General features: G+C 30.6%; 3 protein-coding genes across 3 annotated transcripts in view; 2 read left to right on the forward strand and 1 right to left on the reverse strand.

Moving 5' to 3' along the window:
• Window positions 1–9,188, forward strand: part of LOC144848300 (uncharacterized) — a 45,919-nt gene extending 36,731 nt beyond the window's left edge. Inside the window, exon 2 of the mRNA XM_078705016.1 lies at window positions 7,510–9,188. Coding sequence (XP_078561142.1) covers window positions 7,510–8,483 — 974 coding nt within the window. The 3' untranslated portion in view covers window positions 8,484–9,188. The remainder of the gene's footprint in view (window positions 1–7,509) is intronic.
• Window positions 1–13,137, reverse strand: part of LOC144848795 (vacuolar protein sorting-associated protein 26B-like) — a 79,693-nt gene that overhangs the window by 51,959 nt on the left and 14,597 nt on the right. The gene's annotated exons all lie outside the window — the stretch shown is intronic.
• On the forward strand, window positions 1,708–12,427 carry LOC144848818 (uncharacterized). Its single transcript, XM_078705755.1, has 3 exons — window positions 1,708–2,168; window positions 4,832–4,888; window positions 12,348–12,427. The coding sequence occupies exons 1-2, from the start codon at window positions 1,739–1,741 to the stop codon at window positions 4,840–4,842; spliced, it is 441 nt and encodes a 146-aa protein (XP_078561881.1). The 5' UTR covers window positions 1,708–1,738; the 3' UTR covers window positions 4,843–4,888; window positions 12,348–12,427.

A 13,137-nucleotide genomic window follows, 5' to 3' on the forward strand; every position in this document is an offset into this window, starting at 1 on the left:
TTGTAATTTGTCATTAGAAAAAATCCTGACATATGACAGGACTTGAACCCAGGACCCTCGGATTGGTAGGCAAGCCACCAAGCCACAACTCCACTTCTTTCTAATGTAGCATGGAGAATTCTCCGTGCATCTATGAAAATCATACTAATCTTACAAAAAACTACTCAACCGCGTCAATTAAAAAAAAAGAAATAATTCCAGCAGTTCCTCTTATGACTATAGTAAATAATTGTGTGTGTGGTAAACCTTTATGGAAAGGATGACTATATTAGTAATACAGGATATTGGTAGGATATCAATATATTCGCTGATATTAGTTAAAATAAATGGAGATTCTGTGGTATCAGTGAATTACCACATTCCAGGAACATAATTGAATCGGAAATAGGAAAACAAAAAAATGTAGTATAAAGGTACAACACAACATGACTAAAATACTATATACTTTATTTCTTTTAACACCGGTCAAGTTAAAATTAACAAGGATTTGGAACATACTTTTAAGAGAAGACATTTTATAAAAAGTGGTGGAAGAATTTTTTTTTCAATGATGATATTTTAATAAGGTGTTAGAAGAAATTATTTGGGTACTACAACAATTTAACGAAACTGGTGATTCGCTAAAACAATTCGAAACTTTCTTCATCTTGTCCCATAGTTTTTTACAGAAAAGTACAAGATGTGCGAGACTTATATTGTGAGTATACTGTTTTTGTTGTTTATGAAGACTTCATTAGCTGCTGTTGAGTTTGATATTAAACCACCGACAGAAGTGAAGACTTTCCCTGGACAAAATGTTACGCTGCTGTGTGTGATAGCAAAAAATTCAACATTCCAAACGATTTCTTGGATATACAATAGGCAAGGATCTAACACAGCTATAATAACCAATAACAGAGACCTCAACACCCCAACTATTGACAACTGGAAATTCTCTCTCCTTGGTGAGGGCAATAACTTTACTCTACATATTGTTATACCAGAAAGTAACCAGATTGATTTTGAAGAAGAAGACACTACTACAAAACAATTTTTTTTTTCTGTTTCCAAATCAATGAATATAAATACAATATTTACTTCCCATTTAATAAAAGTGGTAAATCAGAAATTTACATTTAGTGTGCCAAAATGTTTACTAAAATATATGGTTTATTCTTTTGGTCAAAGATTAACTTTTTCCTGTTTTCCTGATTCTGATGAAGACAACATTATTACTAATTTGAAAACAGAAAGAGGAAAAATATTGCCTTCAAAAAAAATTTCCTTAGCTGTTTACCATACTTCAAATGTAACTAAAGACGATGATAACACAATTTACATTTGTGAATCACAAAGAATTGGGACAAGTGAGATCAGAAGTTGCTCAAAAGGTCCAATCACTGTCAACTACAAACCAGAGATTACCATAACACAAATATCATCAATGGAATTCTACTGTACTGCAGAGGCTAGACCACCTGTTAATGAAACAAGCTGGACTGTGGAGCCTAATGTTACTGGACTTTACACAATTTCGAACAATATATTAAAAATAATGAAAACAAATGTTACAGACATCAACATTACCTGTGAAGCTGAAAACATTATTGGAGTAGAAACAAAATCATTGAAAATTTCTATTAATATTGGTCAAAATAAAAGTAATAATACTTTAGTAATGATAATTGTGATTGTACTATCGTCATGTGCTCTACTTGTAATAACAACATTTATAATAATTTGCATAAAACGAAAATGTATGTTAAAGATTACCTCTAAAAATAAAGATACAAGAAATGTTGCTTATCACGTCACAGAGTTGTCACAAGTTGATTATCATGAATTAGGTGACAAAGTCTATGAAAATGAGGTTGAAGAAACTAAACAAAGGGAATTGGATGATTACCAATATATAGAAACTGCCATCTATTCAGAGCTAAATACCAACTCAAACGTAGAAGACAAGAATACAATACATGTATATACCAAGGTGAACAAACCAGATTATAAGGAGTGTGAAAATGAGATATATGAGGGTCCCATCGGAGGGGCTGATTCTAAAGAGGGAAGGGCTGACTCAAAAGAGGGAGGGGCCAACTCAAAAGAGGGAGGGGCTGATTCTAAAGAGGAAGGGGTACAAGATAAAGTACATCTTTACTCCAAAGTGAACAAACCAGATTTTAAGGAGTGTGAAAATGAAATATATGAGGGTCCAATATAATAAGGTATAATATTGAACAGAAGACTATTATTAGATTATTAGATTAGACTATTTTTCTGATATAAATCGAATTATTAATGTAAAAACAATTCTTTTTGTTGTTGTTCATTTTATAAACATTTCATGAAAAGGCTTATATACTATAAGAACATTCATTTTTTACTTAGTTCCAATAAAAATTGTATACATTTATGAATAAATATTTTTTGATTGGTGCTAAAGATTGATCTTCTATTGTATGTTTAGCCACCTAGTGGTATGATCAGTGTAAAGCTCTGTCTACACTATCAAACTAGTTTGACAAAAAAAAGTGTGATGTGTCCAAATATGGTAGTGATATGCCCAAATATGGTAGTTATATGTCATCATCATGTCCATATATGGGCACATCACATATTTTTGTCACATAAAATTTGATAGTGTGGACAGAGCTTTACTTAGTTATTTCAAACTAAATCATTCTTTTCTCTCCTATTAAAACTGGTAAGTACAAGCCACTGTAAAATGTTCCAGTACTATTGTAAAGTAATTATGTAATGCAGGAATAAGAAAAGTAATAAGGATATTATTATACCTCCTTCACAAACATGGAAAAACAAATACATACACACAATATAACAATGTACTAACACGAAAGCTTTATATATATGTGGGCATGATGATGTCATATCACTACCATATTTGGGCATATCACTACCATAATTGGGCACACTTTATTTGTAAAAACTAGAAAAGTAATAAGGATATCATTATACATTTTTTACAAACATTGAGGAAGTGTTAACAACACGGAAGCATTAATATTTTGTAGGCTGGCACAGACAGACCAAATGTATGAAATAATACATACATAAAGCTGTTGCTCGGCAGCATGTAACATTGGTGTGCTTAAAGGAAAGGATTTGCAACAAGAGACGAAAAATAAAAACAGTTGAAGAATTTATGTTTAGTGCCGAGTTTGAAAATAAGGGAAAAAAGTTTCACAGCAGATATTTTGAATTGTTTATATATTTGGAAGAACATATCTGGTAATATATTAATATACTGAATATCGAATTGATTCTTCATACAGCTCTGAGCAGAATTGGTACTTCAAAATATAAGATGTCTTGTCGTGCGAGCTTATTGATTTTTTGGTTTGTAATTATAGCATTTGATGTTGCACGGTTTGATGTTTTTCCACCAAGAGACGTAACAGCATACCCTGGACAGAATGTTACACTGCCGTGTGTCGTAGCAAACTATGCAACATTGCAAACGGTGCGTTGGCTTTACATAGATGGATATGAAACAGTCATTACACAGAATAGAGGGTTGAATACAACCATTATCGACAAATGGAAATTCTCTCTCCTTGGTGAGGACAATAACTTTACTCTACATATTATTATACCAAAAAATAACGTGATTGATTTTGAAGATGTTGAAATTATTATAAAACAATTTCAGTGTTCTGTAACTAGTCCATCATTTACATTAAAAAGTTCTTATTCAAAGGTAACAATTCGGAAATATACATTTTATACTCCAATTTGTTTATTTAATGGGACTATTTACACATCTGGCCAAACATTAGGTTTTGGCTGTTTTGCTGATTCTGATTCAAACATATTGACAAATTTGAAATCTGGAAAAGGACAAATCTTGCCTTCTAATTTAATATCATCAACATTTTTCCATATTAAAAATGTAACAAAAGAAGATAATAATGCAATTTATATTTGTGAATCACAAAGAATTGGAACAAATGAAATCAGAAGCTGTTCAAAAGGTCCAATCACTGTCAACTATAAACCAGAGATTAACATCACACAGATATCACCGCTGGAATTTAACTGTACTGCAGAGGCTAAACCACCTGTTAATGAAACTGTTTGGATTGTGGAACCTAGTATTCCAGAAGATCAATTTACTATTTCAAATGGAATTTTGAAATTTAAAAAACTGTCAAAGGTTGGTTCAGAAATTACATGTGAAGCAGAAAATGTTTTGGGAAAAGAATCGGAGTCAAGGTTTATTTCATTGGTCGACAAAAAAAAGGAAGAAAAAACCATGAAAAATAGGTTTTACTTTATCCTCCTAAGCATTGTTGTTACTATCATTATCATTATAACAATCTTGCTGTGCTACTGTAAATATAAAAGAAATAAAGCTAATCAAACTGACTGTGATCATACAGTTAGAAATGAAGGACAAATCAGAAAAGACTCTAAAAATATAGAAATGATATTTAAAAATGAGGAGAAAACAGGTTACGAAACTATAACAACTGTTGATGGTAGACTCACAAGGCAACAGGAATATGTGTATGATGAACCTTACGAATTAATTCATAATAAAGACAAAACATATGTTAATATTCATGATCAGAGTGTAGACAACACAACAAATAATAGAATTTATGTTAATAATCCTTGTATTAGAAAACAAAAATTCACACAAAATTAGAAATTATGTATTATGTAGTCCAAACTTTAGAATAAACATTTAAAAATGTTATATAATATTAACTCTTGAAGTTGTGAGTACAGTCATCAGCTATTAAGTGATTAGCTATAGTTATATTACAATTTGTATTTTATAAAAATAAAAACAAGTTTTTTAAAACTAACACGCAATAAATCTTTGCAGTACAAAAATGAGATATATGAGGGTGCCACTGGAGGGGCTGATTCTAAAGAGGAAGGGGTACAAGACTAGATTATAAGGAGTGTGAAAATGAGATATACAAGGGTCCTATATAAAGGAGGAAATGCTTCTGCTAATCCAATATTGTGTAGTGTGTATAAATATTACTTAAATAAGTAACTAAACTAAAATAATACATACTATTAAGACTTTTTTAATAGATGCAAATGTGATAATAAATAATATACTATAACTATACTGTATAAGATGTAAAAATTGTAGTTTGTTTTCCAATAAATGTTATTTGAATGTTGTTTCAATCATCATAATAAATGTTATTCCAATCTATTACTCATTGTTTGTTTTATAAATACAGAACAATATTAATTAAAGCTGTAAAATCAATATTTCACAGAACAGAACCAGTCTCAGTTTAACACAAAGATGGCTCCCTCAAGAGTTAGTACTTTTGGTGGATAACTAATTTGAGCATTTGTATGAATTTCAGTGAAGAGCGCCCTCTTTGGGCAAGACAGATAGTAACAATTTGTTTACTCAATCATGTGTGTATAAATATAGAGTAACGGAAATATTTAACAACCACACAGTTACTGCATTCCAAGAAAATTAGGAAACATAAGATATAATCTATTAATTAATTAATTAATTAAATTCAATTTGGTAATTGTGGATATTATTTTGTTCTCTTGGTTGTTATAACTGTTTTTTTTCATTAACTTTTAATAATTTTTTTAAGTAACTCTCATTAGGAAAAATGCCTTGAAAAATCCCACAATGCATCACTGGTTCTTATTAATAGTAAAACTAGGTGTGAATGTGGTGGTATAAGAATAACAGGAATTAGGTAAGTAATACAGGATATTATTATATCAATATCTATGATGTTACTGACAAGAAATAACTTGTAAAAACAGAATAAAAGGAAACATAACAAACTATGCTGAGGATCAACAACCTGCATGGGTTATTATAACAAGTATTAAAGACAGATGATATGTTACTAAATTTTGTTGTCTTCAAGGGAACATAAATCAATCATTTGGATCATACTTAAACAACTACTTAGCTGGTACAAGAATATAGAGTTGTTACAACAATTCAGAACTTGTTAACTGGAAAGAAACTACTTACAGTAGCTGGACAGTACAAGAATCTAAAGTGGTTACAACAATTTGAAACTTGTTATAACTGGAAAGAAACTACTTAGCTGGACAGTACAAGAATATAAAGTGGTTACAACAATTTGAAACTTGCTATAACTGGAAAGAAACATGAATATAAAGTGGTTACAACAATTTGAAACTTGTTATAACTGGAAAGAAACTACTTAGCTGGGCAGTACATGAATTTAAAGTGGTTACAACAATTCAGAACTTGTTATAACTGGAAACTATTTTAGTACTACAAAATGTCTATCGTGAGTTTACTTGTTTTGTTTTTTATATCATTTGTTGCAGCACAGTTTGAGATTAAACCACCAGAAGAAGTAACAGCATACCCTGGACAAAGTGTTACACTGCCATGTGTCATAGCAAACTATTATACATACCAACAAGTCATTTGGTTTTACATCAACAGACCAACAATCATTACACAGAATAGACAACATGAAATCTGGATTATTGACAAGTGGACATTCTCTCTCCTTGGTGAGGGCAATAACTTTACTCTTCATATTGTTATACCAGAAAGTAACTTGATTGATTTTGAGGATGACGACACTATTACAAAAGTATTTCAGTGTTCTGTAACTAGTAAACAGAATGAAAATATGATATTCAAAGCTATGTCAAGCGTGACAATTAATCAATCTACATTTAATAAGCCAATTTGTTTACTTAATGAGACTGTTTATAGATATGGACAAACATTAATGTTTGGCTGTCTTCCTGATTCTAATTCAGACATACAAACAAAATTAATATCAGTAAAAGGACAAATCTTGCCTTCATATGTAGAATCATCAACTCTTTTACACACTTCAATTTTAACAAAAAAGGATAATAATGCATATTATATTTGTGAATCACAAAGAATCGTGACGAATGAAATAAGAAGTTGCTCTGTCGGTCCAATCACTGTCAACTACAAACCAGAGATTAACATCAGACAAATATCACCACTGGAATTCATCTGTACTGCAGAGGCTAACCCACCTGTTGATGAAACAGTCTGGATTGTGGAATCTAGTGTTCCAGAAGATCACTTTAGTATTTCAAATGGGATTTTGAAATTTACTGAACTGCCAAAGATTGGTTCTGAAATAAAATGTGAAGCTGAAAATATATTGAGAAAAGATTCTAAGTCATTGATAATTATATTGTTGAACAGAAATGATAGAATCTACATGATCCTATTATGCATTGTTATAACTATTAATATCATTGTTGCAACTGTGCTTTGCTACTATAAATATAAAAAGAAACAAAACATTAATACTGATTATGACCACACAGTCATAGTCGAGGGGAGTGGTACAGGACAAGATCAAAACAATGAACCAGAAGAACTTATCAGTCAAAATCACTCCGGAACTGAAAAGGCAACAGCTTATGAAACTATTCCACCAATTGACCTAGGGGTCAATCCAGATACATCAGCATATATGAGTACTATTGATGGTAGGTTGGCATGGCAACAAGAGACTGTATATGATGAACCTTACATTGAAATTATTAATGGAAAAAAAGATGACAAAAAGAGTTCAGCAAGCACATCTAATACAGGGCAACAACCCACAGGATCTGCACATGATAAACAATATCTTAAAATCATTGATGAAAATGTAGATGACACAAAATGTGGTGTTATTCCTGATCAGAGTGTAAGAAACACATCCGCACCTCGTGCAGTTTATGTCAATAATCCTCGTCTAAGGAAACAACAACAACTTAAAGAACCTGAATGTGAAGATGAACTATATCTGGAAATCATTGATGATAAAGAAGATGCCACAAAACATGTTGCTGATCTGAGTGTTGAAAACACATCCACACCTAGTAGAGATTGTGCCAATAATCCTCACGTAAGGAAACCACAACAACCTGCAGGAACTGAAAGTGAAGAGGAACCATATCTGGAAATCATTGATGATAAAGAAGATGTCACAAAACATGTTGCTGATCAGAGTGTAGAAAACACATCCACACCTAGTAGAGATTGTGCCAAGAATCCTCACGTAAGGAAACAACCACAACCTAAAGGAACTGAATGTGATGATGAACTATATCTGGAAATCATTGACGACAAAGAAGATGTCACAAAACATGTTGCTGATCTGAGTGTAGAAAACACATCCACACCTAGTAGAGATTGTGCCAATAATCCTCATGTAAGGAAACCACAACAACCTACAGAAACTGAATGTGATGATGAACTATATCTGGAAATTATTGATGACAAAGAATATGTCACAAAACATGTTGCTGATCTGAGTGTTGAAAACAGATCCACACCTAGTAGAGATTGTGCCAAGAATCCAAACGTAAGGAAACCACAACAACCTAAAGGAACTGAATGTGATGATGAACTATATCTGGAAATCATTGATGACAAAAAAGATGTCACAAAACATGTTGCTGATCTGAGTGTTGAAAACACATCCACACCTAGTAGAGATTGTGCCAATAATTAAAAATGACGACGACACAAATTTTGTAAAAACTTTAAGAATAAACATTTGAATACTGTATCTAACAGCATGTTTTTTTTTTTTTAAACACTTTAATAAACTACTTCTGAAAAATATTGCCAATGAACATTTCAAAATTTGTTCTATGTACAGTATAATTAAAGAAATTGTGATATTTTAAAATACACCATCAGATGATATAAAGTTATGTAAAGTAGGATTCACCAAAGTAACACAGGATATAAATGACTTTAAATAATACTGAGTTTAAAATTAGTGTTATACATATTGATTAATAATAATAAATTACTCTCAATAATGGACAGGATTGTCTGCTGGAAAAATGTTTGGTTTTTCAATGCAATTCCCATAGTGGAAAAGAATTTAATAACATTTGAACATTAAGATCATTCTTGTGTTGGGAGAGTTGGCATACATTAAGAAGTAAGATGTATAGAAACTGTAAATAAGCATTACCTTTCGTGCTAACATTTGTATTAATTTAACAAAAACTTACGCAAACAAAAAGTATTATTTTATTAGCAATTATCACAAGCTTTTTGCTTTTTTGAACATACCTTCTACAATTAAATTACCTTTCTTCCTACCATTTTGTATATTGTTCTAATTTGAAGAAAATAAATTTTACTATGATTGATTGATTGATTGATAAAAATTGAATCTAATATATGAATACACTGCAGCTCATTGTTACCAAACATTTTCTAAAATTTCTCACAAGCAATAAACTTTGAAGATTTAGCTATAATTTATTTCACTTATTAAAATCTAATTTAATCATTTCAATATTTGTTGTTGCAATACTTTTTTGTCTTATCAACATCAACAATAAAATGAGTACAGTATTATTTATCTATTTTTTACAAAAAAAAACACTCCCTTCTTTGAATTTGTGCTATGCATTTGTTTGTGTTTCCTTCCTTGTATAATCATACAAAACAAGAATTTATTCTTACAAAAATACCGCAATCAAATCCTTTTTTATGTTACTGCACTATGAATTTATTATTGTTTCTTTCCTTGTATGTAATCAAACAAAAGGAGGATTTATTACAAAAAAACCGCAACCACTCTTTTTTTTATGTTATTGCACTGCCGTATGCATTTATTTTGTTTCTCTTCCTTATAATCACAGAAGAATTATTTATTCCCCAAAACATAATAAAATCTGATGTATAACTATAAATAATGTACAGTGGTTGAAGTCCGATATACTGACCACACAGACAAACAAAATCCAAAATCTTTTCAATTTTCACTTCGTTCCAAAAATGAGGTATCTCCATAATAAATTCCGAAATATTTATTTAATCCGGAACAAAAATATAAGCTACAAACCAAACATTAATACAAAAAGAATATTTATTGACAAACTATAAGCCAAAACAATCATTGCAAAAGAACATCGCTAACAATGAAATTAACAACTAGTTACACATAGCGTAACAAGATGTTACACATAGCGTAACAAGATGTTATACATAGCGTAACAAGATGTTACACATAGCGTAACAAGATGTTACACATAGCGTAACAAGATGTTACACATAGCGTAACAAGATGTTACACATAGCGTAACAAGATGTTACACATAGCGTAACAAGATGTTACACATAGCGTAACAAGATGTTACACATAGCGTAACAAGATGTTACACATAGCGTAACTATGGCTTACTAACTACTAAATCAATTTCTTTAAAAAATGTTTAATCTTTAAAAAAAATCAGGAAGGAATTAAAAATGTAAGATCACAGGTGATGAGTTACAACCCTGGCAGGATTGAACCCAATACCTTAAGGTATTGGAAAGCAAGCATGTTATTAACCATCAATATACAGTCCCACGTATTATGTTTATTATAACCAAGTTGATAATTAATTTCAATCATAATAATCATCCAATTTAATATCACAACGAAAATATAGATAAATTTAGAAAAATAAATATCTTTAGTTTTAATATAGGAAGTCATGAAAAAAATCCCCCAATGCGTCACTGGTATACTGATAAATTCTTGTTAATATGTAAAACTAGGTGTGAATGTGGTGGTATAAGAATAACAGGAATTAGGTAAGTAATACAGGATATTGTTATATCAATATCTATGATGTTACTGACAAGAAAGATCTTGTAAAAACAGAATAAAAGGAAACATAACAAATTGTGCTGAGGATCAACAACCTACATGGGATATTATAACAAGTATTAAAGACAGACGATATGTTACTAAATTTAGTTGTCTTCAAGGGAACATAAATCAAGGATTCGGATCATACTTAAAGATATTTTATCAAAAGTTGTGGAAGAAAATCAGGACAAGAATATAAAGTTGTTACACCAATTCAGAAATGTTTATGACTGGAAAGAAACTACTTAGCTGGACAGTACAAGAATATAAAGTTGTTACAACAATTTAGAACTTGTTAACTGGAAAGAAACTACTTAGCTGGACAATAAAAGAATGTATTAAAGTTGTTACAACAATTCAGAACTTGTTAACTGGAAAGAAACTACTTTAGCTGGACAGTACAAGAATGTAAAGTTGTTACAACAATTTGAAACTTGCTATAACTGGAAAGAAACATGAATATAAAGTGGTTACAACAATTTGAAACTTGTTATAACTGGAAAGAAACTACTTAGCTGGGCAGTACATGAATTTAAAGTGGTTACAACAATTTGAAATTTGTTATAACTGGAAAGAAACTACTTAGCTAGACAGTACAAGAATATAAAGTTGTTACAATAATTCAGAACCTGTTATAACTGGAAACTATTTTAGTACTATAAAATGTCTATTGTGAGTTTCCTTGTTTTGTTATTTATATCATTTGTTGCTGGACAGTTTGAGACTAAACCACCAGAAGAAGTAACAGCATACCCTGGACAGAATGTTACACTGTCATGTGTCATAGCAAACAATTATATAAGCCAAACAGTTATTTGGTTTTCCATAAGGAAAAATAATAACAACAACATGCAAGTTATTACACAAGATAGACAACGCATAATCCAGACTTTGGACAACTTGAAATTCTCAATCCTTGGTGAGGGCAATAACTTTACTTTACATATTATTATACCAGAGAGTAACCAGATTGATTTTGGAGATGACGACACTATTACAAAGGAATTTCAGTGTTCAGTAACTAGTATACAAAATAAAAATATGATATCAAGTGCTAATTCAAAAATGATAATTCATAAATTTATTAAGCCAACTTGTTTACTTAATGGGACTGTTTATACATTTGGACAAACATTAAAGTTTGGCTGTCTTGCTGATTCTGATTCAGACATACAAACAATTTTGAAATCAGGAAAAGAACAAATCTTGCCTTCATATGTAGAATCATCAACTCTTTACCACACATTTATTGTAACAAAAGAAGATAATAATGCAATTTATATTTGTGAATCACAAATAATTGGAACAAATGAAAAAAAAAGTTGCTCTGTTGGCCCAATCACTGTCAACTACAAACCATTAAACAATGACAATGAAAGTAATGGTGCAAATACTGCAATAATAATCATTGTGATCGCACTGTTAGCATTTTGTGTTCTTGCAATAACAACGTTCATATTCTGCTTAAAACGAAAACGTAACAAGGCAGCTATGTCGAAGATTAACTATAAAAATGATGACACAAAAACTGTTGGTTATAAGGTGACAGAAGATGGGTCACAAGTGGATTATCAGGAAATTGGTGAACAAGTCTATCAAAATGAGAGTAACATAAGTAATAATGTCGAAACTAAATTTGACGATTGTGAATACCAATGCATAGACAATGACAATGAAATCTATTCAGAACCAACTACTAACGCAAATGAGGAACAGATACAGAATAAGGTACATGTATATTCCAAAGTGAACAAACCAGATTTTAAGGAGTGTGAAAATGAGATATATGAGGGTCCAACTGGAGGGGCTGATTCTAAAAATGAGATAAACAAGGGCGCGAATGAAGGGATGGATTATAAAGAGGAAGGAGTACAAGATGAAGCCCATCTTTATTTTGTATTAAACAAACTCGATAACAAGGAGTGTGAAATATGAATATCAAGGTCCTCAATGTTGTACAGAAGGCCTATTAATAATATATGTAGTATGTGGATTTGTAACTCATGTTAAATTTAAGAAATGTTAAAATTCTATTTTTGTTCTTCAGTGGGATGTACCTTTATATCATGTTACCATTTGCCTGTATACAATTAGCATTCTTGCTCTTTTTATCGTGCTTAGATATTTAAATAAATAAACTGAAATTGAATTGAAACTAAATACTATAAGCCTAAATAATACAATATTGTAAAAATGATGCTTTTGTTATTCAATGTAAATATTAAGTCAACATTAATAATATAATACTTAGACACAGAATAGGAAGTGGTGTGTTCTTCTACAAGGTCATGATTTAAAAATAACTAATTATGTAATAGGGTATAAATAGAAACACAGTCATAACATACATGCTTATGAATGTTTAAATGATTATTAATTTGTGTAGCAAAATGTAAAAAAAATGTTCTTGTTCTTCAATAAAATACTGCACAGTAGATGCTTAAAAAAATGTGTATACTGTCTATTGTTTGAAAAAATTGTTTTTGTGTTACTTCCTTAATATACT

Source organism: Antedon bifida, chromosome 7 (genome assembly GCF_963402885.1).
Source record: "Antedon bifida chromosome 7, ecAntBifi1.1, whole genome shotgun sequence".
In the NCBI taxonomy this organism is placed as follows: Eukaryota; Metazoa; Echinodermata; class Crinoidea; order Comatulida; family Antedonidae; genus Antedon; species Antedon bifida.